The 27937-nt window shown below is 40.5% G+C and overlaps 1 protein-coding gene across 6 annotated transcripts in view; it reads left to right on the top strand.

The window, feature by feature from the left end:
• The window catches only part of ITPR1 (inositol 1,4,5-trisphosphate receptor type 1), a 318989-nt gene that overhangs the window by 163957 nt on the left and 127095 nt on the right, over window positions 1-27937 (top strand). For all 6 annotated transcript variants that reach the window (XM_014868346.3, XM_014868351.3, XM_014868350.3 and 3 more), the window contains 14 exons: window positions 131-269; window positions 986-1040; window positions 3218-3383; window positions 3463-3633; window positions 4106-4171; window positions 5188-5325; window positions 7654-7779; window positions 9660-9860; window positions 11836-12087; window positions 14755-14880; window positions 17031-17159; window positions 21472-21592; window positions 23320-23504; window positions 27374-27522. In XM_014868346.3, coding sequence (XP_014723832.2) covers window positions 131-269; window positions 986-1040; window positions 3218-3383; window positions 3463-3633; window positions 4106-4171; window positions 5188-5325; window positions 7654-7779; window positions 9660-9860; window positions 11836-12087; window positions 14755-14880; window positions 17031-17159; window positions 21472-21592; window positions 23320-23504; window positions 27374-27522 — 2024 coding nt within the window. The remainder of the gene's footprint in view (window positions 1-130; window positions 270-985; window positions 1041-3217; window positions 3384-3462; window positions 3634-4105; window positions 4172-5187; window positions 5326-7653; window positions 7780-9659; window positions 9861-11835; window positions 12088-14754; window positions 14881-17030; window positions 17160-21471; window positions 21593-23319; window positions 23505-27373; window positions 27523-27937) is intronic.

The following is a 27937-nucleotide window of genomic DNA, read 5'->3' as shown; positions in this document are numbered from 1 at the left end:
CTCACTTAGTGCCTAAGGTAATTGATGCAGCGTATACCAGCACCAACTAGAGTGCAGTGGCTTGGCAAAGTTTGTTACAGGTGGTATGCTAATATAACCAATCTGTTTCCATTTCCACTTGAATCTTTAGTTTATTTTGAATGTGAGGTTGGATTATAGGATCTCCTGCCTCCTGTGTATATTTAAACGCGAGTTTGATGAAAGCAATTCCCAGACTTCAGAAACTTCCTCTGGAAACAGCAGCCAAGAAGGGCCAAGTAATGTACCAGGTTAGTGATTCCAGAATGGGATTTCAGCCATAGAATGGGATCTGGGTCTAATGAAAACTGGGAGTCCAAAGGGTGCCTTCTAGAAAAAAGGTCAAATGGGAATGTTTTCGAAGATTATGATATTTTAAAATGAGGTCCTGAGAGTTATCCTTTTTCGGCAGAGAAATAATTATAAGAGCCCAGATCCCTTCTGGGATAGATCTTGTTTCCTTCCATCTTGGAGTGTCTTCCTCATAAGACAGCTGAGGGTCCTACTGTTGTGGTTATATGAAATGCCAAAAAAACCCACAGAAAAACGCCACAACCCACAAAACAAACAAAACAAAACCCTCTAAGAAAACTTATTGTCCCTTAGCAGCTTTTACTCCTGGTGGAAGTTTTTCCCTGCCCAGGAAATAGTGTGAAGGATAAGGCAAGGGTGGTGGTAGGAATAATCCCGCCTACCGAGGCCTGAGCGTCCATGGGATGAGGTCATTTCTCTGTTATAACATGGGATCATGCAGGAAGTAGAAAGCCAGCAGACGTATGAAACACTGTGTACCAGAGCCATTGAATAGTGTGGTCTGAGTTGATATGGCTTCAGAGCTTTGCAGTATATGGTTCTGGAAGACTTGAGGTTAACCCGTGGGCCAAGGGTAGGGCTATTTAGAGGAAGTTCACCAGCAGCATATTTTGAGAACGTCCTGCATCTGATATTACGTTCTGTAACTTTTTAGGTGCTCTTGACTTTGAACACATTGAAGAGCAAGCAGAAGGCATCTTTGGAGGAAGGAAAGTATATTTTCAGTTTCTATTTTGTAGATGGTTCTACAATTTGGAAGGCTGTTATTTTCTAGCTCTCAAAGGCTTTTCCTTCACTGTACCAGGAAAGGTCTAGTCTTTGGGTTTAGGTTGTTTAGTGCTCTCTTTGAACTCTTAGTTTTCAGGTCAGAACCATCTTAGTTGGGTTCGTGTGTGTGTATCTGTGTGTTTCCTGCTTACAACAGAAAGGATTTAAGGAGGTTTCCCAAAATATACACATTACAAGATTTTTTTTAAGTGAGGAAATAGGGTCAAAAGAAAGAGAGGGCTCAAAATAGTGAGGTTAGTAAGATCATGTACTTCTGCTACTGATAGCCTGATACTTTTATCCATGAGCTCTTTAGAGGCCATGCAACAATAACAGCAACACACGTGCTCTTCTTTCATTGTCCCTAATGTCAGGTTAATGTATGAATCCCTTTTTACAAGATCAGATTGCTCAATGTTGGCTTAGAACATTATTATGAGACTTAAATACCTATAAAACTCAAATACCTACAAACTTAGTATAAACACCCTATGCACAGAGTTCTTATAAGGTACACACTTGGTTATCTATTACTGTGTAACAAACTACTCCAAACACTTAATGGATTAAAATAACAACAATTGTATTGCCTCTCACAGTTCTATGGGTTCACTGGGGCTAAGCTGGTGGTTCTTGCTGGTCACTGTTGAGTCTATTGTCCGGGTGCAGTGAACTGGTGCCTGGGGCTGGCACATCCAAGTTGCTTTACTTACGTTTCTGCTCCTTGGTGGGTTACTTGAAAGGCTGGGACCTCTCTCTCTCTCTGCACGTGACTGAGCTTCTTTATGGCCTAGTGACTGGCTTTAAGTGCAAAGGTCCCAAGAGGATAGGCCAATAATGTGCAAGCATTAATCAAGCCTCTGCTTGCATCACGTTGCTCTTGTCCTTTTGGTCAAGGCAAATCACATGGCTGAGGCCAGGGTCAGTGTGGGAGGAGCCTCCATAAAGGTGTATATACCAGGAGGGCCCACTTTTTTGGCGTCCAGCAATGTTAACAGTCTACCTCAACGCTTAAGATAAAGCCTGTGAAATTTAAATTAGCAACATTATTTACTATGATGGAAGATGCTGTTTTTCTGAAAGATACACAGGATATTTTGAGTTCAGCATAATGACACTTCTGTGTGCCATGTGGTGGCTCATCTTTCCTTATATTGAACAGCAGTGAGCCGTCCTCACACCTCTTTGGAGCACATAGAATGAACACAGTTGCATGTTAAGCCCTCTCTGTCCTTTTCTTGCTGGCCTGCAACTGTGAAGTTCTCACCATTTGGCATTCATTTTATTGTAAACACAATGCAGTTACTGACACAATAGTTGAGTGGCAGTGCCCAGTTATCTGGTGGCCTGCCATTTGATTCAGGGCATACTTGTTAATTTTCTGGTTATTTAAATAGCACACAGCCAAGTTATCATAGATGTTGAGATAACCCCTGACAATAACCTGATTAACCCCACTGTGAAGAACACTGAGTTGTAATGGTTCATGGCAACACTCCTCAAAGTGCGGTCTGCAAGACTGAACTGCTTGCTACCAGTTTGTGACAAGATAAATAGAGAACCCCCGAATAAGCATTTGGATATGTTTATGGCAATTTGACACCACTTCGACATCCAAGTGCATTGTCAGTGGACGTGGTATAGAGTAAGGCATCAGTTGGCTACAAACTGGAAATAAAAAAAGCTAGTCGTTCACTAGCTTCAAACTTCAAAGCTAGTTTGGTAGGCATTGAGTTACAGCATCTTAAATAAAAAATAAACTAATAACTTAGGAGAAAAACAATGGAGTGCCGTTCTCAGACCACAGAAGGGGCCAAGCAAAAGAACACCCTCATCTACGAGTCAGGAGTCTGGTTGCAAAGTCAGTCCTGTCACTGTGGGAGAGCAGGGACTTTGGTTTAAAACTGAGCAATTGTGACATCTTGATTGTCCCCTCACTTCACAATATAGTTGAGATAAAACAAGATTGTATTGTTAAAGGAGCTAATTAAAAGTCACGTCACCCGAGGTGACTACCCTGTTGGAAATCTAACTAGTTGAGGAGTGTCTGGGCCCAAGGTGCATGAGAGAAGGTTGTCTGCAGTTCATCGGACCTTTCCCCTCCCATGTGCTCCTTTAGTGAGGAGAACACCCCACTGGACTTGGACGATCATGGCGGCAGAACCTTCCTCCGAGTCCTGCTCCATTTGACGATGCACGACTACCCACCCCTGGTGTCGGGGGCCCTTCAGCTCCTCTTTCGGCACTTCAGTCAGAGGCAGGAGGTCCTGCAGGCCTTCAAACAGGTAGCTAACCTTGCCCTGTGTGTGTGTGTTGTGTGTCCAAGAGGCTGTTGTGTGCCACTAATGGATTGTATTCATTCAGGTTCAACTACTTGTCACCAGCCAAGATGTCGACAACTACAAACAGATAAAACAAGACTTGGATCAACTGAGATCCATCGTGGAAAAGTCAGAGCTTTGGGTGTACAAAGGGCAGGGCCCCGATGAGGCCATGGATGGTGCATCTGGTGAAAACGAACATAAGAAAACAGAGGTGGGTGAAACACAAGTTACACTGCCAGGGGAGGTGGATGGGCTCCTCAAAACAAGTGAACATCCGCCTCTGGTTTTAGATGTAAATGCATGGGACTTATTCTCAAGAGATCTGCTTGTTATGTAGCCAGAGTAACAGCCGTTCTCCTAGGAAATAAGCTACAAACTAGAGTTCAGCTGTATCTCCATGCCATCTTGGAGCATTTGGAATACACTTTGTTGTTGAGTGAATTAGCACAGGTTTCCCTTGTGGACCCATGTGGGAAAGAACCTGTTCTCCAGGTGTGGCCTGGTCCACCATCCTCTCCCACATCAGTGAAATATTGTCAACCAGAAGGGAGTTGAGTGTGAGCAAGTAAATGCCTCGGGCATAAACCCAGCACGACTGTTGGAAAATACTGCAAAACTTCCATTCTTTTGTAAAGGAGGCCAAGAATTGTACAAACCACACTCATTTTCATTTTGATCCCTAGGAAGGGAATAACAAGTCGCAAAAGCATGAAAGCACCAGCAGCTACAACTACAGGGTAGTAAAAGAGGTAAGTCCCCCTCCTGCCTTTTTTTTTTTCCTTCTTTATTGCTTCTCTAAGGAGCTTTGGTCTGTGATAGTCAAGTTGAAGGTGCAAACACTTTAGCTTTTTTCTTCATGTGAAGTTTTAACAAGGAGAAAGTAGAACCCAAAGCTTAAGCACATGTGTTTCAGTGTCAGAACTGGATTTGAAAACAGCTCAGCCCCACCTATTATTTCTGTGTCCTGTTTCATCACCTTTTATAGGTGCAGCCAGCACCTGTACTTCTTAAGGTTTACAATTGAATGAAGGATTAAGCAATAAAATTATCAAGGATTTATCTAGGTGACTGGCACGTAGTGTCCACCAGTGAGAGCTGTGGATCTTTAGAAATCTTTGCATGGGTGATTCAAAGTTGGGAGGTTGGGAGCGTTGTTTTTTATCCCAGAGCAAACTCTTCCCAAGTCCTTGGCAATAATACTGAGTCATACCATTGTTAAAGATCTGTCTGAAACTACCCCACTTGCTGTTGAAGCCATAATCCTCTGGTTATTCTGGAGGACATGTTCTTAGCCATACATGGATTTAGTTTGATGCAATCAACAGGGATACAAATATTAGAAAAATTTCCTTCATTTTAGGTTTTTAATGTATTGTGATCCCTTTTGCCTCACTGCCCACCACTGCCCCCTGCAAGCTTTTTCCAATTGTATTTCCTAGTTTTTTGAGGTTGATTTCTTTCTTTCCTTTTTTAAGAATTTTTTTCCAGGTTTATTGAGATATAATTGGCAAAACTAAGATATTTAGAGTGTACAATGTTATGATTTGATATATGTATACATTGTGAGATGATTGCAACAATCAAGTTAATTAACACATCCATCACTCATATAGTTAGCTTTCAGGGGAGAATGCTTAAGATCTAGTCTCAGCAAATTTCAAGTATATAATACAAAATAGTGTTATCATCTACAGGCTGTATGTTAAATGCTCAGAGCTGAGATGTGGGTCCAAGGGCACAAATTTTGATTCTTTGTTTCTACCAGATTTTGATTCGGCTCAGCAAACTCTGTGTTCAAGAGAGCGCCTCTGTGAGGAAGAGCAGGAAGCAGCAGCAACGCCTGCTCCGGAACATGGGCGCACACGCTGTGGTGCTGGAGCTGCTGCAGATTCCCTACGAGAAGGTGAGCGGCTCCCTCACACTCGGCTGATGCCCCCGAGGGTGTGGCGGGTCCCTGGGTTCCCCCAAACCCTTCACATTTGGATATTGTTGGTGAAGAAATGAAGCTGCTGTGGCGATTGTAACTATAAAGCAATTTTAGGTAATTTACATGAAACAAACAGCATCAGAAAAATAAAATCACCCATAACCCTTCTCCACTTTGAAGATTCTAGAAAAAAAGAAGAGTCCATTTATTCTCCCCTTACTCTCATGCCACATTGGATAGGACGGCTTGGTCTGTATGTGGAGGTCCCATAGAGGGGGCTATATCCACACCTGGCTTGTGCCGTACCAGTGTCATCTACATTGCTATTCCAGCAATTTCAGCTCGACAGATTACTAAATGCATGTGAGAATGTGAAACTTGCTCTCTTTTGAGGTCCTTACTAGTATGCTGTCATCTGGTTAAGTATTTGGATCTATCAGATCCAAATTTTTTTTTTGCTCTAAGTCATCTTTTCTGTTGTTAGAAGTTAAACTTTGTCCCCATTTTTCATGGTAGCCTTTGTCGTTGATAGTGACAGGATTTAGGGAAGTGGGGTAACAGTGCTTTGCATCTATGTGGCCTAAAAAGGTATTTTTGAAAACATCCATTGAAGCCTCTAAAACCCAGTGTGGCAGTTGTGTTGTTCCCAGGTGACAGATGAGTAGACTGAGGCTGGGGGACGTTTAGAGTCCAAGGGCATAGACTCAGGTCTCCTGAGTTCACCAGTGACTGCCAGAGAGACTTACGCGTGAAGAGCTGCCTGCTGAAGCGTCGCTGCCAATGCTGGCAGAGTGCCAGCCCCTGGGCTAAGGCCTTTACGCTCATTAGCTCTTTGAATCCCCAAGACACCCAGATGAGATGGGCATTACTACTAAGAGCCCCATTTCAGATAAGAAAACTGTGGCCACAGAGGTTCAGTCACTTGCCTGGATGGCCCAGCTCACAGGGTTATTGTCTAGACCAGGGTGGGCAAACCCAAGACGTGGACCAAACCCAGCCGACCACCTGTTTTTGTACAGCATATGAGCTAAGAATGGTTGTTACTGTTTTAAATAGTTATATTTTTAGTGGTTATAGAAGCACCTGCATAATGTCCTCTCTTTTGCTTCTTGACTCACAAAGCCTAAAGTATTTATCTAGCCCTTTAAGAAAAAGTTTGCTGACCCTTGGTTTAGATCAGAACCGATAGCTAACATTTTTTGAGTAATTACTAAGCACTTGACATGAATTTTCTCATTTAATCTTCTTAACAACCATATGAAGTGTGCACTTTTATTATCTCCATTTATTAGGAAACCAGGGCTCAGGAAGGTTGAGTAATTTGCCCAAGGTCACACAGCTAGGAAGTTGTGGATCTGGGAGAAGAGCTAGGCAGTCTATTTCAGGGCCTGCATTGCTAACTTACGCTCTCTGGCCTCTGAAATGAGGTGATGTATGTTAGAAGACTTAGGAAGACTATTGTGGGCTATATGAATGTGAGGGATGATTTCTGTTTTGGGATCCTCATTTTGTTTCTACTGCCTTAAATGTTTGCTTGTTTAGAATTGGGCAAAATGGCAGTAGGTTTTATGTAATTGTCTTATCACAAGGCATCTAACTCTTTACAAATACTGAGTGTATGTTTTTAATATGTGAAATGAGAATCACATGATCAACCATGTGAAATGTCTGGGCTAGGTATTATCCCCATTTTGAAGATGGGAAAACTAAGTTTTATGTTAAATAATGTGCCTGAGGTGACAGGGAAAGGAGTCATGGCAGATATATTTGCCCTAACTGATAATCTAAAGAGAGCTCCACTCTGTCATGCTATCTACCCCAAAAGTTAATGCCTCCATAGGTTAAAAGGTGAGCCTGAGAGCTGGTGAAATGTGGACTCCCCTCCATGGTGGAGTCGGCCCCTGTCAGTCCCAGTCTTCAGAAGTGCGGGGTTCAGAAGTTCCAGCCAATGCTACACAATGGAATCCCACAGACTTTCTCTTAACTTTCGCTCTGTATTGCTCTGTATTGCCTCAGTAAAATCTTTTCGTTTCTGCCCAAGGTTAGTAGGAGAGAATTCATTTTCGTCGATGAGTTATGAACAAGTTACTGGCTTGTTTTCAGGGTGAGAAGTGCAGTACCTCAATATTTTCACACAGCAGGCCTCGGCCAACACCTCCAGACCCCGCATTAGTAGGAGGTGGTGGGAGTGTCATGGCACCGGGTCTTTGGGCCTAGAAATCAGTGCTTTCTCTTGTCAGCCTTCTCTTGTCTGCAGCATAGCCCTGTTGTCAGCCTGTTTTTTGTCTGTCTCCTCCCACACAGGCCGAAGATACCAAGATGCAGGAGATAATGAGGCTGGCTCATGAATTTCTGCAGAATTTCTGTGCAGGCAACCAGCAGAATCAAGCTTTGCTACACAAACACATAAACCTGTTTCTCAACCCGGGGGTAAGACTTGAGGCCTGTCTGGAAATCTGTGCAAGGAGGAGGGTGGGGAAGTGTAAGAGGAACTGCTTGTTCTTTTGCTGTTATGGCCCCTGGGACCTGTTCTAATGCAACGTTCATTCCAAGGGGGAACATTCTGATCAACTCTCAGGAGGACATAGATACTCCCCATGTTTTGGGGGGAGAAGGCAGGGGAGGGGTAGGAGGTTAATAGGGTCAAGGTAGAATATACTCACATTTTTTCCCAATAACATTCCTCATTATGTCAAACTTCAGCAATAGAGAAATGCTCATTCTCACTCTCCAGCCACATCCTCCTGAACCCCCACGTTAGGGGTTCTGATATCATGCATAAATTTTTCTTTGTTAATACAAATATGTAATATATTCATATAAAACATAGCCATGTTACATTTTAGTTTGTTAAATATGTTTTTAAAATATATATTGTGCATTTTTTAACAAAAAATCGTGGCACACTCTACACATTGTTTTCCACTTAACACATCATGGCTGCCTTTGCATGTCAGAGGTTTATAGTTTTCTTTCGTTTTGATAGCCACATGGCATTCCACAGAATGTAACTTTTAAAAAATCATTCCTATATTAATAGACAATTAGGCAATGTCTAACCTTTGGCTTTGTAAGCAATGTTGCAAAAGACATCCTTGTACATATGTGCACATGTACACTCACTCATTTGTATTGCAAGAGCTTTCCCAAAAAGGACTGCTGCGTTGTAGGGTAATATTCCCTCTTTGTCATATTAAGAGAAAGAAAAGGCAAAAGATAAAAAGTTAAAGCCCCCTACATTACACCAAACATAAAACTCAATAACTCTAGAAGATAGCATGAGAATGTCTTCATGGCCTTATGGTAAGCAAAGTTGTGTTACAAAGTATGCAAAGAGCACTCATCATAAAAGAAAATATCAATAAATTGGACTTCTTTAAAGTTAAGAACTTCTGTTCACAAATGATACCATTAAGAGTGAGTAAAAACAAACCAGAGTGGGAGAAGACATTTGCAATAAATATGTCCAACAAAGGATACATACCCAGAATATATAACAAACACAGAAAAGTCAATCAGGAAAAAGACAGCCCAGTTTTTAAAAGGGGCAAAAAACTTTAAAATGGGACACTCCATAGTAGAGGATATCCAAATGGCCAATAAATGTGACAAGGTCCTCAACATGATTAATCATCAGAGAAATGCAAATTAAGTAAGATATGTATAACAAGGTACGACTGAAATTAAGAGACTGACAATGCTGAGTATTGTCAAGGATATGGAATAGCTGTAATGTAGAATGTAAATTGTTAACATCTTTCAAAAGCTGTTTAGAAGTATCTTCTAAAGCCAGACATAGTTAAACTCTGGGACCCAGCAATTCTGCTCTTAGGTATAAATCCAACAGAAATGCGTAAATTAGGTTTACCAGAAGACACGCATGCAACAACGTGGATGACAACATGGCAAATGTAATGTTGAACAAAAAAAGCCAGATGGAAAAAATGCACTAGGTTCAAGAGCAGGCAAAATGAATCTGTGGTTATAGAAGTCAAAATAGATGTTAAATTGGGAGGTGGGGCGTTAGGGAGGCCTGTTTTGTTTCTTGATCTGGGTGCTGATGTTCCCTTTGTAATTGATTTAGCTGAATACTAATGATTTGTTTACTTTTCTGTGTATGTATTATACATGATGGAAAAAGTTTACTAAAGAAGACAATACAGAAGTGAGAATGAAGAAACATGTCTTCATGGAGTTAAATGCTTCCCTCTCTCTGTGTTTTTAGTGGACTCTTCTTTTTCTCACTTTGTCATCTCCTCTAGCCTTCTTCTGACCATTTCCCCGTGCTTCTGCCCTCCCTCTTGTGCCAGATCCTGGAGGCGGTAACGATGCAGCACATCTTCATGAACAATTTCCAGCTCTGCAGTGAGATCAATGAGAGAGTCGTCCAGCACTTCGTCCACTGCATCGAGACTCATGGTCGAAACGTCCAGTACATAAAGTTCTTACAGACGATTGTCAAGGCGGAAGGGAAATTCATTAAAAAGTGCCAAGACATGGTCATGGCTGAGGTGACAACTATATATTTGTATATACCTTTATCTGGTGTTCCATAGAAATTTTTAAATTATTGAATCTTATCTGTGTGAACTGGCATCCTCTCCTGGAGCCATATGAAGGGTCAAAAAGTAATTGTATATGTGTGTGTTCGTGATCTCATGTTTGTGAACGTAAACTATAGAGATAGGCAAGAGTCTGTTCTGGTTTTTCATAGCAGTAAATCTACTTGTTTTAAGGAAGTTTGGCCCAGATTCTTCTGAGGGGGCGAAAAAAGACCCCCAGGAATAATGAACCAAAATATAGTGAATGGAGATTAAATGTGGATAGAACCCAGTGAGCCAGAACAGTTTCCCTTCTTGTGGATTATATGGCTTTTTCTTTAATTATTCACATAATTAAGTAGCTAGAAAAATTTTTGCTTGATGATTCATGAGAAGACTCTGGCCAGTGGAATTGGGGCAAAGTCCCCATTGGTTCTCTGTGGGGGGTCACTGCCCCGTGGATGCAATCCAACCAGGAAGGCCCTCTGCCACACCTGTGACTTTGGCTATTACATATACTCAGTTTAATCTTTCCACCTTTTTAAAAAATGAAAACTTAAGTAAATCCACTTAACACTTGAATTTATAATCCCATCTACATATAGGATTCCAGTAGAAGGTGATGTAGTGTAATTAAAAGAGTTGGCTCAGCCTGGGATGCAAATATCTGCTGTACCACTTTACATGTCCCATGTGATTTGGGATGTGTTACTTGACTTCTCACACTCTCAGCATACATTTCTGTAAAACAAAGGGACAGTAGTATTCACTTAAGGAGCGGGTATGCAAATTAAATGAGATAATGATGACAATAGTAGCTAACATTTATTGGAAGCCTACCATACTCTGGTCACTGTTTTAAGCAATTTGTATATAATCTTTTATGTAGTCTACATGACACCACCATGAATTAGGTATCATATTTGTCTTCAGTTTTACAGACAAACTGGAGGCACAGTGAGTTTAGGTAAGCCCTCTAAAGTGTTTCTCGTGAAATCTGGCGCATCATTAGAGTTCGTTAAGGTTAGTTGTTATTAAGTACATATCGACCATCTTTGCTTTGATTTCTGTGCCAGCCCTTTTTGGATCTTTTCTGTTTCATGCAGTGCTGAAATTGATTTATTCTGAAGTAGATTTATGAGAAGCTATAGTCCTGGGGCACAAATTATGATTAGGAATGCCTTGACTATTTGACGAGTGTTAAAAAGAGGGCATGTCTTAATCAGAAGTGGATAATTTGTGATTGTGAAGAGATAAAGCAGTGTATGAAAGAGTTCTAAGAGGGATACTTTTAAAGCATAAAAAGAAGATGGAAACTTTTTTTTTTTTAAAGATTGGCACCTGAGCTAACAACTGTTGCCAATCTTCTTTTTTTTTCCTGCTTTTTCTCCCCAAATCCCCACAGTACACAGTTGTATATTTTTAGTTGTGGGTCCTTTTAGTTGTGACATGTGGGATGCCGCCTCAGCATGGCCTAATGAGCAGTGCCATGTCCGTGCCCAGGATCCAAACTGGTGAAACCCTGGGCCGCCGAAGTGGACCGTGCAAACTTAACCACTCAGCCATGGGGCCGGCCCCAGATGGAAACATTTTTAAAAGGAAAAATCATAGCCTAATTATTAGGTTTGGAAATATAAGTCTAAGCTTGCAATCTACATTTTCACTTGACACATGAATGGTGGTATGCAGACTTGATCTTCCTCTAACAGTTTTTTAGGACCACTGTCATATTTCTGTATCTGTGGATTAAAATGATGCTGCTGAAGATTTTTAGCTGTTTAGTAATATCAGTGAATGAAATCTAGATGACTTTAGTAATATAGGTGAGACTGGTTTGGGAAGGTAAATACTAACAGAACACCCCTTTTTCTCTGCAAAGAGATTTTTTTAATGATGTCTCCACCCTGCAAGCATGTGGTGTAAACAAGCCCTATTCTTTTTATAGCTGGTTAATTCAGGAGAGGATGTCCTCGTGTTCTACAATGACAGAGCCTCTTTCCAGACTCTAATCCAGATGATGAGGTCGGAACGGGACCGGATGGATGAGAACAGCCCTCTCATGTACCACATCCACCTGGTCGAGCTCTTGGCTGTGTGCACAGAGGGCAAGAACGTCTACACAGAGATAAAGTGCAACTCTCTGCTCCCGCTGGATGACATCGTCCGCGTGGTGACCCATGAGGACTGCATCCCCGAGGTGAGCAAGCCCAGGATGGGGTGTGCCCTGTTCATGTCTTTCCACATAGTATGTGGGGCCGCGGCTGGGTGGGAGGCTTCCTGGTGGTGGCGTGGCACAGTTTTGAGACCTGCAGCTCTTTGTGTAGAGAGATTTCAGTTGGCTGAAATAACATTTTCTTGACTATCGATTTTGCACTAAGGGAATGTGGGGGGATATTAGTCTTTCCTTCTGTCTCCCTGAGAAGAGTGGGAACACTGCTGCAGTGCGTCAGCTCTGTGGAACTCATAATTCATCCTCTTGAGCAAAGAGGATTTGATCAGAGTGGACTTCTCAGAAATGAGATTAAGAGTAAATTGAGATACAGTTCTTGCGAACGTAAGACCTATTCTGTAAGTTCATTCCTTAAAATGAAAACTTGCAGTGCAAAAATAATGAATGACAGTTAGAAAATATGTAGGAGCTATAGGTAACCAATAAGAAAATTAAAATAATCTATAATTCCACCACTCATAATAAATACCTGTAGGATTTTTGAAATAAATCTTTCCAGGCTTTCTTTTTCCCTGTTCGTGCATATTGAATAGTAACAAAAAAATGGATCATACTGTGTATATTTTACTGTTGTATGTTTTAAAATATATATTATTAGTTTATATTTTAAACTATATATATTTTTATATATAGCATATGTAGTATTTATCAAATACATGTACTCTTATGTTTTTAGATTAACTTTTTAAAAAGTTAACACCTTCTTAAAAGTTCAAATAGCAGAGACTATAAAGGAGTAAACTATGAAAAATCTCCTCATCTGTTCCTCCCCATCCCACAGAAAATCATTTATTATGTTCTTGTATGTCCTCCAAAGTTTTGCATATAAACAAATACAAATATATATACTTTATTCCCCTACCTGCTTTTTTAATGCAAAAGGTGACATTCTAAGTACACTATTCTTCTTTTTGTATCAGACCCTAGAGTCCACATTCCTTTTTTATAGTTACATAAAATTCCATTGTACTGATGTACCATAATTGCCCTCCACTAATGTTCAGCAAGCTCATCATAATATAATGAGATGATAATTATAATAAGAAAATAACAAGATTGCGTTTTTCTCACAGCCTTGTTCATACAATATGTTACCAGACTTTTGGATTCTTCTATATCAGATAGATGAAAATGTATTTTGATGTAGTTTTAATTGGCATTTCTCTTATTATGGATAAGGGAGGTATAATAGCTTATTTTTTACCCATTTTTATTTGAAATACAATGTAAATATAGAAAAGTACGTGAATCTGGATTGTATAGTATAAGAATAATTATGAAGAGAAAAGCTGTGTAACCACCACCCAGGTTAAGAAATATGACAAATTCCTCCCCTTGTCCTTTCCCAGTCCCCAACCTCCCCCAAAGGGCTCTCTCCTAGAGGTAGCCATGAGCTAACTTTTATGTAATCCCTTAGTTGCTTTTGTTTGTACATCCCTTAGTAATATAATTTAGTTTGGCTAGTTTTTGAACTTCCTTTATCTATGGTCTCGGGCCTCTTAGAGTTCAGCTTTACAGTGTTAAGATTCATCCTTTGTTTTGGAGCATTCCCCTGTGTCATTGTACCACAATAAGATTTTCTGTACAGCCATACATCACTTAGTGATGGGGATACATTCTGAGAACTACGGCGTTAGGTGATTTTCTCATTGTGCAAACATCATAGACTGTACTTACACAAACCTAGATGGTATAACCTGCTACACACTATATGGTATAATGGTACTAATCTTATGGGACCACCGTCATATATGCGGCCTGTGATTGACTGAAATGTCACTATGTGGTACATGACTGCACTTCTGTTGATGCTCATTTTGGTTTCAAGTTTTTGGCTGTTAGGACCAATGCATGTGTCCTGACCCACATGTGTGTACACATCTCTCCAGGGTGTACACTTAGAAGTGGAAGTGCTGTGTTGTATGGGGGATGCATTTCTTCCATTTGACTTGATAATGCCAAGTGCTTTTCCAGCATAGTTGCTGCAGCAGCCATCCCTCCCCCAAGAGCTCTTGTTGCTTCACAACCCTGCCAACTGTTGGTATTATCAGACCCTCTATTTTATTTTTTTCAGTCTGTTGGATGTGTAGTGGTTTCTCATAGTGGGTTTAATTTCTGTGTCCTTGATTACTAAATATGGTTGAACTCCTTTCCATGTTTTTTCTTTTTTTCGACATTTTATATTCCTTTAAGAAAATATCAGATCAAAATTTTTGCCTAGTTTTTCTTTGGAAGGTCCATCTTATATGTACAGATCTGTAGGAATTCTTCATTGGGATATGCATTGCAAACAGCTTCTACAACTCATGACAGTAAACTCTTTTTAATGGTGCCTTTGCATGAACAGAAATTCCTCATTTTCATGTTGTCAGACTTACCCATCTTCTCTTCCGTGGTCAAACTTTTTTGTTCCGTTCTTTACCTTGAGGTCATGAAAATATTCTCTTCCAAAAGCTTTGTTTTTGAATTTTGTAATTGTGAATTATGACTATCAAAAAATCATAGAAATTAAAGGTGTCAGGGAAAAATGGAATAACCATATTTGTCCATCCTTCTCACTCTTGAGATGAGGCAGCTAACCAATTCCACATACACCAAGCTGGTTTTTCAGAAAAGCCTCTTTCTATCTTCCAGGTTAAAATTGCGTACATTAACTTCCTGAATCACTGCTATGTGGATACTGAGGTGGAAATGAAGGAGATTTACACCAGCAATCACATGTGGAAATTGTTTGAGAATTTCCTCGTAGACATCTGCAGGGTAAGGCTTTCTGGAACTAAGAAGGTGCAGGGCATCCCTGTGCAAACGTAAGGGAAACAGTCCCATAATTTCAACTTCCTAATTCATGGCTCAAAGGAGGCAGATATGGCTCTTATCTTTTCACACATCTCATTTCTTTTTACCTTTTGCTCTTAGCTGAGAATAGGTTTTATTTGTCAGGCTTCAGGGAAGATAGATTATTTCTGGTTTTCATTTCATCCTTAATGGATTGATTTGTGAATTGATAACCTGGGACATATTAAAATCAAACTTGTAAAGTTTTCTTTCCTTTGACAATATGTCTCTCCTCAAAGGATGCCTTCCTCAGTTTGAGCATTCATCTCCTACAGATTGGTGTCAAGGATTCTGCAAAGCACTTCACTTTCCATCTGTTGCTTTCCTGACCTAGCAGTTGGGGTGGGCTGCATATTCTTGATTTGGTTTTGCTCTGAGCTTAATATTCATTCTAAAGCCACAAGAGTACTACCTAGTAAGGCACACTGTGGATTTAGTATGAGTTTTGTGGTGGTGGAGTTTGGGAGAGGCCAAGTAACAAGGTTCTTCAGAGAATAATTGTGAGATGAATCCCAATGTCAGAAATAGTGGGATGTTAAAAAGAAATAAAAGATGTGTTGTAGAATCCTAGAATGTGATATTTTCTGCCTGACTGTACAATTACCAGTGTGAGACAAGGAGCCTGCAAGAACTTATTTTCTTTCTAACCACAGACTATATTTAATAGTACTCAGGTGTTAGTGTCACGGACATATATATACATAGATTTTTTAATCTCAGATTTCTCCTAGTCTTTTAAACCTGCAAGTCTGGGGGTTTTGGCTTGGAATGGAAGGCCTGCTTTGTTTCTTTAAAACAGGGCTTAGCAAAGTTTTCTGTAAAGGGTCAGGTAGTAAATATATTTGGCTTTGTGGGCCATCCAGTTTCTGTCACAATACTCAACTCTGCCCTGGCAGCATGAGAGCAGCCATGACAATATATAAACAAACGGGTATGACTGTGTTCCAATAAAATTTATATACGAAAGCAGCCACCAGCCCTTAACTTTGCTGACCCCTGCATTGAATTGTTCAGAAATGCTGTAAATTCAGTTACCAGTTTCATTCTCTGAATGTGTCCACAGACTGCCCAGTATTGAGCTCAGAACATGATATTCAGTTATTAAAACTTGATTTTTTTTGCCTTTTCCTTCATAATTTTTTTATTATAAGCAATTTTATATCTCAAATGATAGGACTGATGAATTTGGTAGTAAAATTTGATTTTAAAAAATGTATTTTCTAAACTTGTTCTTCTAAATGTCTAATCTTACTCTAAGCAGCAAAATTAAGTGGTATCTAAAGTGCAATCCTAAGTCTCTTCTCACCCCAAAACCTGTACAGTTGGTTTTCTGAATCATGGCCACTTTTTTCAACACCCTGCATGTCAGTAACGTTTTTATTGAATGCGAACAGTGTTGTAGTTTTGGAGAATATCAAGCACAGTGGACCTCAGTGATATGTTTGATTCTCTTGATTGTATCGATTAGGAAACCACGGCCTCGAGCAGACGAATGGCTTAACCAGGAGGACGGAGGACAGTTTACTTTTTGGGGAAAATTTAGACAGCTGTGGTTATTATGCCTCTTACTGTCTTTTGGGGTTTTAGATTTGCCACACGTGGGTAGGAATTTGGAAGTGGTGGCCTTGTGGGTCCCATACCAATTTTACGTTTTTTTTGGTGAGAAAGATTTACCCTGAGCTAACATCTGTGCCAGTCTGCCTCCAGTTTGTATGTGGATTGCCACCACAGCATGGCTGACGAGTGGTGTAGGTCCATGTCTGGGATCTGAACCTGTGAACCCCTTGCTGCCAAAGTGGAGCGCACCAAACTTAACCACTACACCACAGGGCAGGCCCCCCCATACCACTTTTAATGTTTTGTGATTCTACCCCGTGATATCCATGCTGATCTGCTTCTCTTTTTCTACGATTCATTTTTTGTCGTTGTTATCTCTTAAGGGGAGAAATGTTGACCTGCAGGTCTTTACCATTTGTTTGTCAAAGGTAATCAGCAAAAATGGTCACAGATATCTTAATTTCCCAACTGACGTGCAGGCTTTGGAATAATGTCTAAAGTGTCCAATTGTCTTCCAGGCCTGTAACAACACAAGTGACAGGAAACATGCAGACTCAATTTTGGAGAAGTACGTTACCGAAATTGTCATGAGTATTGTTACTACCTTCTTCAGTTCTCCCTTCTCAGACCAGAGTACAACTTTGCAGGTAAGAAGTACAAACGTGGACACAGGGTATTCACAGCAGATCTTCAGCAGCGGAGCTGGTGCTGATTTGGGAGTGAGCAGCTGTAGATGAGCCACTCTGCAGGGCATTCCTCCAGGATGCTTCTCTATTTGTGGAGGATAACTTTTATAGGATCCATGGGATAAAGAAGTACCCAAGAATGTTTTTCTATACCAGATGGTTTTATTGGTTGTTGATTTTCTCCTTAAAATGCCTTCTTTTTTTTCCCCCCTCTTCAATCTTGTTGATTCTTCCCCTCCAATCTTAGAAAGAGAAGCAGCTTTCAGATAGGAACTAGCATGTTATTAATACTTTTCAAAAAAATACCTGGAAGTGTTTTAACTCCGAATGTGTGCTCAGAGTTCATCAGAAGAAGCCTATCACTGGAGTGAGAAGTTCTTTAGCCATGACAGCAGGACCACTACATCGCACAGCTCCCAGGCACCGTAGGCACCATTCATGTGGAATCCTGTGTGTGTGGTGCCTCCTGGAGTTGTGTGGTATAGCAGCTCTGCATGATGATTCTCAGTGTACTTATAGTTTCAAAGCCTGGAATCCATGGATCTGGGAGATGTTTTCATTATTCTTTTACTTGGAAAAATCACTCTACCTTTTATAGCTTATATCTAGGTCAGTTGCTGTGGGAGTCTTACTGCAGGTCCACTTGTACAGCCTGCAGAATGAGACCTAGACTGGGTCTCCAGTGGCCAGAACAGAGATATTAACCATCCTTCCTGTGGGAGGAGATGGAGGCTGTCCCGGGGCTGATGGGTGGCCAGGGGGTAGATGGGGTCCAATTACAGACAACCTGAAATCAGGTAAATTCTCCAAGGGAAGAGTGATTCATGACCAATATAATACTCATTGGTACATTTATTAGATGCTGTTATATTTCATTAACTGTGTGAAGGAATGCATGTAAGCTTAGTATAGCCTATAGATAGATGGCATTATCCCCATTTTGCAGTTCAGTATGCTGAGGCTTAGAGGGTTTAATTATTGTGCTTCCCAGTAGCACAGTAATTGCTACATGGTCACAGCTATTAAGTGGCATAACCATGATTTCAACCCAATGCTGTCTGACGTTAAAACTCGAATTATGGAATTTTTTGTGGGATATATTTTCCTAGGGAGGGTAGGTAACCTTCTCTTTAGTTTAGGAATAACTATAAAAGCTAGCAGTTAAAGTATCGTACAGTTAGAGTGCTGCCTTTAGAATGTCTGTATATGCTTTAGTAATTTGGGTAAAAGGAACTTGTCAGATGCCAGGCACATAAGTTACTGGAGGCAGAACGTGCTCCTTACCAAGTACTATTATGCTAAGAGTCGGCCAGGAAAGCTGCTTTGGGTAGTATGGTTGGACTTGCTTCTCTTGCAATTTAAAGTGACAGTCACCGTGGCAATGCCCATTCTCCTATAGATTGTGAAACCGTATTGCAAGACCAAAATTTCAAAGTAAATCAACCAAATTAATTGGAAAACCATTAAAAAGGAACTTGTGTTTTTGGTTTTTCATCTTAGTCACTACTCTTTACTTAAACTGCTTTGCTCTGAAACTAATTTTTTACGCAGTTAATAAACAGAAATTGTCAGAGAGATGAATCTTCAGCATAAATATTGTCAGTCCCCAGCAAGTCCCAGATTGTCTATATATATTTAGAATACAAAGTCCAAGTTGGATTTTTAGAGGTTTTTTTAAGGGGTTGCTTATGGATTTCTAGAACTTTTACTGTCAGAGAATACTATTTTTTGAGCTCTCATAGCCTGTCTTATTTTATCTGTTGAAAAGCATGTGTCTTATTTTCTTAGATTTCTACCTCCTTCCTTTCTTTCTTCAACCCACTTTTATGAGGGAGGAAAATAGTGAACTTGGGGTTGGCTGTGTTGTATTTAAAGTGCTAGTGGAATGTCTGGAGACAGCTGGAAATGTGGGATCCAGGGAGGAAGAACAGAATTTTGAGGGACAGAGTTGAGTTCAAATCCCCCTTCTGCCCCTTATCAGAGTGAACTTGGGTAGGTCACAGAACTTTGGAACCTCTTTTCTTACATGTCAAACAGGGATATAATATCAACCTTGCAAGTTATTGTGAGCATTAGGGATAATGTTTATGGAACATCTAGCATAATGCCTGGGACATCGCAGGCACTTAATAAATGGTAGTTTATACCATGCCCTGCTGGACTGTAAGCTACAGCGATGAGGACAAAGTTATGTCTTATGTGCACGGTTATCTCAGATATGCTCTATCCCTGGCACCTAACACTGTGCCTTGTAGATGCTAATTTGTTGAGTGAGTAAATGAATCAGTGAGACTCCTGAGAGCTGACTGGCAAAGTTTAAATATAAACATTTGCTAGTTGAAGTCTTGGCCAGGAAAATGAAGTGGTTGACTAGAACGAAACTGGCAGGGTACAGATAATTAAGGACAAGATGTAAAAGAGGCCAGAGGAAGATAAAGGAGGTATCATGCAGGCAGGATGAAATTCAGGAGGAAGCAGGATCTCAGGAACTAAGAAAGGTGAGAATTTTAGGAAGAAGATGATAGGCACCCATGGTCTTTAGCCCTAGAGGTTGAGTGAGCTGATGCCTCCAGATTGCCCTTTGAAATCGGTAATTGGGAAGCAGCTACTGTGGCCTATTTATTAATTTTTGTTCATCCAGGTGTCAGATGGGAGCAGAGTGGATGCTCAATAAATATTGGTTCAATTGAATTAATTTAGTCACTTGTTTCTCAAAGTTAGGTTGTTAGATTCCCATCCCAACTCCAGCACATACTATCCAGTAGGGCAGTCAGTAATACCACTGCGTATTTCATAGGGTCATGGCGAGAGTTAAATGGGTTATCTGTAAAGCATTTAACACAGTGCCTGGCATGTAGTAAGTATCCTCAATAAACAGCTGCTCTCATTTGGCCCACTGTGCTCACGGACTAAATGTCAGGGTTTCTTGGCCAATTTCTCAAGCTCCCTATGCTCCTGTCCTCTGTTAGTAACACAGTTTACTGTCTTGGATGGCTGTGAGATGTAGAACAGAAAATACTTTCTGAAGAAGACAATGAGATTCTGGTTCCAAGGAGAACTTAGTGGAAAGAGCATGGATTTTTGGCATCAGAGGGCCCTGAAGCTGACTCAGTGCTCTGCCATCACTTCATAGTTCTTTTGTATATTTCCTTTTAACATTTCTGGGCCTTCGCTTTTCATTTATGGCATTAAGATAACTCTTATGTCCTAGGATTGTTATCGAGGCCCAAATGAGATCTCACGTGAAGTGTGTGGCACTTAATAAATGAAAGTTATCTGAACAATGTTTATAGGCGAGGTTCTGAATTTTTATATGCCTGTTTTATTTGCTTGTAATAGACTTCCTTTTTCCCTAGCACTTTCAATGGTGTTTCTTTGATCTTGGAACCCTCTCTAGAATTTTTCAATACTTTTTTTCTTTTCTATGTTAACTCCCACTTTTTTTTGGAAGGTCTGTGCGAGTCGTCTCTCCTATGATTAAAGACCAGTGGCGTAGCTCACCATACACAGTGCTCTTTGCCTTTCAGGTCCAAAGTTACCCTAACCCAGGTAGCTTTGGATGGACACCAAAATTATATGCATTCAGACAGTCAGTATCAAATTGATTAAGTGGATGTTTGAGTTCTCTTATTTTAGAACGAGTACAAATTGATACTGTCAAAGAGAGGAATAAATCCTACCATGTAGTTATCATCTAAGTACTCATTTGTAGTAAGTGAATACTTATAAAGAGTAGCCATCAGGACTGTCTTCTCTTTATATCGTTGAAGACACTGCCAGAAATAAGGAAGTAAGGAACATTCCAGGTGAGATCCACTTATCAGTTTGTTTTTGCTGATTAAGAATGTAGGTTCTACTCTTAAGATATAATGTCTAGAAAGGACTTTGGGGCTAATCTGCCTCAATCCACTTTATTTTGTATATTGGATGAAGTTAAAGCTCAGAGATGTGAAGTAATTTCCCTAAAGTCATACAGCCAGTTGATAACTGGACAAGAATACCAACTTTCAAGCTTTGGTTCTGCTGCTCCTTCTTGTGGCCAGACTTTGATAGATAGCATCAAGTTGGTGCATTGCCTTAAAATGCTTCTGACTTTTTCTCCCTTGAATAGGCAGCTTCTGGAATCCAGCTCTTAACCAGTCACCCTTTCCCTCTCTTGCATGAGGGTCCATCAACCCAAGGTTCAAGGCAATATCTATTTCTGATCTGTGTATCAGTAATTTACAGTTAAAAGTCTTCCTATCACCTCTCTCTTGGCCTCTCTTTCTTGCAGACTCGCCAACCTGTCTTTGTGCAGCTGCTGCAAGGTGTGTTCAGGGTTTACCACTGCAACTGGTTAATGCCAAGCCAAAAAGCCTCCGTGGAGAGCTGTATTCGAGTGCTCTCTGATGTAGGTAAGGTAGCAGTTCAGTTTGGATTTCACATGATGAAAATGAATTGTCTAACGGGAATAAAGGTCACCACTTATTGAGCGCTTGCTAGAGTTCTCCTAAGGTTCCACACACAGGAAGTTGCAGAGCCAGAACCAGAGTGGAGGTCTTCTTGATTCCTAAACCTCGCTTTCATCTAGTAGGCCAGCATCTCCCAAAGTCAAGAGCCAGTAAGTTCCAAAGAAAGCTAGTCTTTGAGAAACAAGATTCCAAGGTTAAATTTTAGGCAACGCTTGGCAAGTCACAGTGCACACAGCTTACTCAAGGCCCTGGGAAGTCTGTTATTCAAGAAACTCACTTGTTGAATCCAGTAAACGTATTTGACCATATGGAAACTTTTTTCCCCTGCAAAGCACATGTCCAAGCCCAAGGAATACCTTTTCTCAGAAATGCATACACCTTTCTCAGTCTTCTCTTGAACCAGAGAAAATCAAAGATTGGCCATAGAGAGATGTCAGCGCTGTGAGTGGATAGTCAAACATAATAATGTGTGGACTAGGAGTGTGCAGCTACTTAGGAAGAGAAAAAGTCATGGTCTTTAAAGGTGCTCTACTCCCTTTTGCCTCAGTGATAACTGGTTCTCCATTCCCTTCTCCCTTCCCCTCACTTGTCACCTCTCGTAGGTGGCTTTGAAAGGAAGATATGAGAATTGCTGCTTCTTTCACCCTGACTTGATCAGACTCTGTTACTTTGCCCTGTTCCCATCCATAAATGCTATGCAAAGGAATCATCTACCTGCCTGAATTTGAGAAGAATTATCTGCCCATAGTAGCTATTTAGATTTATAGGAAAGTTGCCAAGATAACACAGAGAGTTCTGGTATACCCATTACCCAGTTTCCCCGACTGTCAGAATCCTATATTACCCCCTAGGGTACCTTTGTCAAAACTCAGAAACTAATGTTGGCCCATTGTAATGAACTAAACTCCAGACTTGATTTGATTTTCACCACCTTTTCCACTAATGTCCTTTTTCTGTTCGAGGGTTCAAACTAACTACTACATTGCATTTTGTTGTCATGTCTCCCTAGTCTCCTCTGGTCTGTGACAGTTTCTCAGACTTTCCTTTTTTTTTTTTTTATGACTGTGACAGTGTGAGAAGTATTGGTCAGGAGTCCTGTAGAATGTCTGCCATTGTGGGATTGACTGAAGTTTTTCTCATGATTAGACTGGGGTTATTTTTTTTAGAGGGGAAAAGAAGAGCCTGTATAGAAAGAATAGCTTAGGTAATTGTAAATGTTATCTTTTATATTATGTTTGGCTTAAATTGGCATTTTTTAGATTACTATATAGAACACCAAACTTGAGAGAGAATTTTTGGGAAAAAATTCATTGGCCAAACGAGTTCTCTGTTTTGATAATTTTTAAAATATATGAACACGTCAGAGACCCTAAGAAGCCATTCATTGAGGAAACCCACTGAACTTTAACTTTGACTTTTTGACCTTAGAGCATTTTAACATCCCTCAGTGCTGCTGGTGCCCCCACCCCCTAATTCACGTTGAAAAACCCTAACTGAAAGGATGATAGAGTTGAGTTGAGCTCCTCACTATTCACACTCAATACTGTGCAAGCTGACACATTATGGGCATGGAAACATCTCCCTGATGGGTGATGGGGGAGAGTTAAATTTGAATCTAGAGTGTGTCCCATGAAAGTTGTAGGCTCATGAATTATCTTTCTTCTGTGCAGCCAAGAGCCGGGCCATCGCCATTCCTGTGGACCTGGACAGCCAAGTCAATAACCTCTTTCTGAAGTCCCACAACATTGTACAGAAGACTGCCATGAACTGGCGGCTGACGGCCCGCAATGCAGCTCGCAGAGACTCTGTTCTGGCAGCTTCCAGAGACTACCGGAATATCATTGAGAGATTGCAGGTAATGGCTGGTGCTAAGAGAAGTGAACCTTAACCTGGCCTAAGGTGGTTCCCACTCACAGCGGTGCTTCCTTGAGCCAGTGAAAATCCAAGGTTGGCCATAGGGAGATGTTAGAGTGGTGAGTGAATAGTCAAATATATTAATGTATGTGGGACCAGGAGTGTGAAGCTACTTAGGAAGAGAAAAACTCCTGAAAAAGTCATGGTCTTTAAAAGTTATTTATAGATTTACAGATTTCTTTATGAAGAATGGGGACTCTGCTCTTATTAGGAAGCAATATTTCAGTGTTACAAGAGGCTGCTTAGAACAAGGACATAAGGGTTCCATTTTTTCCATCATCAGCAGGTGAACAAGTGCAATAATGCCTGAGAGATGAATTGTATATCAGGATGAGCCAAATGAAAGTGAAAGTATTAAATTCTAGTTGGATTATACTCTCTTTTTCCTGGCACCTATGAAGAGATCTGCTCTCCCTTTGTTAAAGAGTAGAGTAGCCAGTATTAGATTAATGGTAAACACTTAAACATACATCTTAACATTAACGTTGTCTTTTAACAAGCACCTCAAGTTATTCTCTCACAAGTAGTACATGGACCACAGTTTGAGAATCACAGCTCCTTCAGATGAGCTCAGCGCAGTGGTTAAGAGCAGGATCTCAGGCCAGCACCTGGGTTCAAATCCTGGCTCCACTGCTTAGAGATGGTGAAACCTTGGGAAAGTTACTTCAGTTCTCTGTGCTTCGGTTTCCTAATTTGTAAAACAGGATAATAGTAACACCTACCTCATGGGGTTGATGTGAGGATCAAGTGAGTTGAGAACATGTTCTAGTTATCCATGCCTGTGTAACAAATCACAAAAGCAATTGCTTTGTTCTCTTTTATTACTCTGGAGGTTGGCTGGGCTCAGTGAAGTGTTTATTGTTCAGGGTCTTCCATGTAGTTTCAGTCAGATGGTGGACATGGTTGGACTCATCTTGAAATCTTACTCACTCATGTGTTTGGCAGTTGATGCTGTTGTCAGCTGGGACCTCTGCTGGAGTTGTTGACTGAAACGTCCACATGTAACCTCCCCAAGTGGTCTGGGCTTCTTCACAATATGGCAGCTGGGTCCCAAGATGAATATTTCTAGAGAGAGACAAGTGAAAGCTGTATTGCCTTTACGACATAGCTTTAGAAGTCACATAGCATCACTTCTGTCATACTCTGTTGATTGAGGCAGTCACAGAGGTCCACTCAGGTTCAAGGGGATGGGACATAGACCACCATTTGATGGGAGGGATGTCAGTGACACCTTGTAAGAAGAATGTTTGAGATAGAATATATTGTAGTGGCCATCTTTGGAAAACAGAATACACATAAAGTGCATAGAAAAGTGCCTGGCATGTAGTGAGCACTCAATCAATGAGACCTGCTATTATAGTTATTACAACTATTATTATTGTCCTTACTGTCATTACTATATTATCATTGTTAGATGAAAGAAATGAGACTGTGAGGTTACATAACTTACCTAAAGACAAGTGAATTAACTGATTAATTTATCAGCCCCATGCTAGACACTGGGGTTACAGCGTGAGAAAAACCGGAAATGATCTTTGCCTTCATAGAGTCTTGAGTGTTGGGAGACAGACATTAACCAGCTAATCACACAGGCAAAAGTAAAATGGCAAGAAGATAAAAGCTACAGAGAAGTGAGTAGTGCTATAAAAGACTAATGAGCAACCTAATCTTGCCTGGGTTTGGGGATGGTAGTCAAGGAAGGCTTTGCTGAGGAAGTAACATTTGAACCAAGGTCAGGGAAATGTAGGACTTATTTAAAAAGAAAAAATGGAAGGGAGGGAAATAGCACACATAAAGACCTTATACAAAAGAGAATATGGGACATTCAAAGACCAAAGTTACGTTAGTGTGGCTTGAGCCTGTGGAGCTGGGGAGGTAGCCGGGGCTTTGCAGGTCAAGGAAAGACTTGTAGCCTTATCATGGCAGAGCCAGTTCTTAAACAAGGGTAATTTCGTTCTTAATGGAGTGCTTCCTGGCCTCACTATGCTTTTAGAAAAGGGAGGGACATTTTAGACTCTTAACTGTATGAACACACAGTATTTTCTTGCCTGCTCCAACTAAATAATCTGCAGCCAAACACCAGTTTCTTGTGCTCTTCTTAGATTTATTATGCATATTCGTGGGGAATGGAACAAAATACATAACTATAGGTAATGCTTATTGTAAAGACTTGGTCAATGGCTAAAAAGTCCCTCATTATATAATGTTATTGTCTGAGTCTCTGTAGTTGTGAAATTGCCCAGGACAGCAATATTTGTCACAAAGTAAGAACATTGACTTGCAGACTGACTGCTTATATAATTAATCCCCATTTAGACATTCCCTCACTTAACACTAGCATCTTTCCCTACCCATCGCTTCGCCATCCTTGTCTTTTGGTCTCTCCCTGATTGCCGAATGTTATACATTTGACAATACGGTGCGAATCAATTGCAATGTAAAGTTCAAAGCTTGCAAAAGATGCAGGATTTCATGAACATGATGTTGAAGAACTTCTTCAATCCCATGCAAATGCTGTAGACAAAGATTTGCCAGAGTTAGAACCAGTAACTACCTAAGAAAAGAACATTGGGTGCTTTCAAAGGGAAAACTGATGAGACCCTCAGAGGATTTTGTAAAAATGACCCTCTTTTTGACTTTGTTGTGAAAGTCAATATGCATTAAGGGATGTTGCAATATGCTCTTACAATCTTTTTTGGAAAATTCCTGCCCTCAAGGAAACAGTTGGATTCATTCATGCATTCTTTATGTATCCTAAATATTATTATTGAGTGATTACAATTATCACACGAATTTTGTTAAATAGAAGATAAAATAAAATTATATTCATATGTTTTAGTTTTAGTTTCTGGCTAAAAGATCAATGAATTCTTTACTGACCAACACCCATGTAATTTGGGTCCCCAGTTGAGGTGAAGGCAATTTAAGTGGCCTTTCCATGCAAATCTCCTTGGTTAACCAGATCCCCCTGTATTATCCAGCATGCTGTGTTCTGCCCGTCTTAGCCCCTAGTTAGCTTCTGAGTTACCAAGCCCTATACAGCAAACTTTAGCATCTTTTGAAGATAATTTCTCATCCGTTTTCTGCCATTTGCCTTTATATGGTGTTTGTTGTGTTGGTTTTGCTGCTCTTTCAACTTCTCTCTGTTTTCCTTTCCTACAGCTATGTGTTTTGCATTTGAAGACCATCATGCTATCAGGGTACATGTATTTAGCATGTTGATATAGCATGTTCATTCATTTGTGTTTTCATTTTTATATGACTTTATTATATCAATAATTCATGCTCATTGGAAATAATTTGACAATACTCACAAGTACGGATATATAGAAGAAAATTAGAATCACCTTAATCCCACCACCCAGAGAAAACCACTAGTGATGTTTTAATAATATTTGGTGTATATCCTTTAGATATTGATGTTGTTTATAAAAATCGAATCATATAGTCCATACTATTGTTTGACCATTTTTTACACTCATATTGTAGACATCTTTCCACATTGTCGAATGTATTTTTTGCATCGAATTTTAAAATATATGGAATGATCCCTTGAGTAGCATAAAAATCATCTCAAAAGAAGGGCTGGTGGGAATATTGACTCGTTTCTACTTTGTTTTCTGCATCAGGGGCTAACGCTTCAGGTAACCATTGGGTAATGTCTAATAATTTGAGATGAATGTCGGACAGCACTAGTTACTCTAACCTAGCCTAGCCTGTGGTCATGTTTTAGGTCAGAAGTGAATGTTCTCACCCTCCTGTAGTCAGCTTTGGCCTGAGCTGCTCACCAAGGCTGGGCTTCCATTCCAGGACATCGTCTCAGCACTGGAGGACCGTCTGAGGCCACTGGTACAGGCTGAGTTATCTGTGCTGGTGGACGTTCTCCACAGACCTGAGCTGCTTTTCCCAGAGAACACAGATGCCAGAAGAAAGTGTGAAAGTGGAGGCTTCATTTGCAAGTAAGCAGCCTCTCTCTCTGGGGTGGTCAGTCACAGAGCCCCGGTGACCAGGCAGAGCATTTGTGCCTGAAGGAGACGCAGGCCTGGTTTTTGACTTTGTTGAGTACGAGGTCATGTGCTGGGGATCTATTCTAACATTCCCCTTGTAAGTTCAGTCCTACTTACTGACACTGTTGTTGTTGTTTTGGTGAGAATTTCTCCTTTTAAGGGCGTGCCTGTTCTTTTATCTTCCATTCAACAAGTGCTGACACAGCGCCCACCATGGGCTGTGATGCAGACCTAAAAAAGTCATGATCCTTCTGCCCTCCAAAAGGTTGGGCCTACCAGGACCCCACAATCTTTTAAAACCTAACAACTTTGTTGTTTCTTAGTTTACGCCGTGAGGCATAATGTAAAAGAAACAACTGCTTCCGTC

The sequence above is a fragment of the Equus asinus genome, chromosome 21 (genome assembly GCF_041296235.1).
Source record: "Equus asinus isolate D_3611 breed Donkey chromosome 21, EquAss-T2T_v2, whole genome shotgun sequence".
Classification (NCBI taxonomy): domain Eukaryota; kingdom Metazoa; phylum Chordata; class Mammalia; order Perissodactyla; family Equidae; genus Equus; species Equus asinus.
Note: the sequence above shows the minus strand (reverse complement) of the source record. Positions and strands in the feature narration are given on the sequence as shown.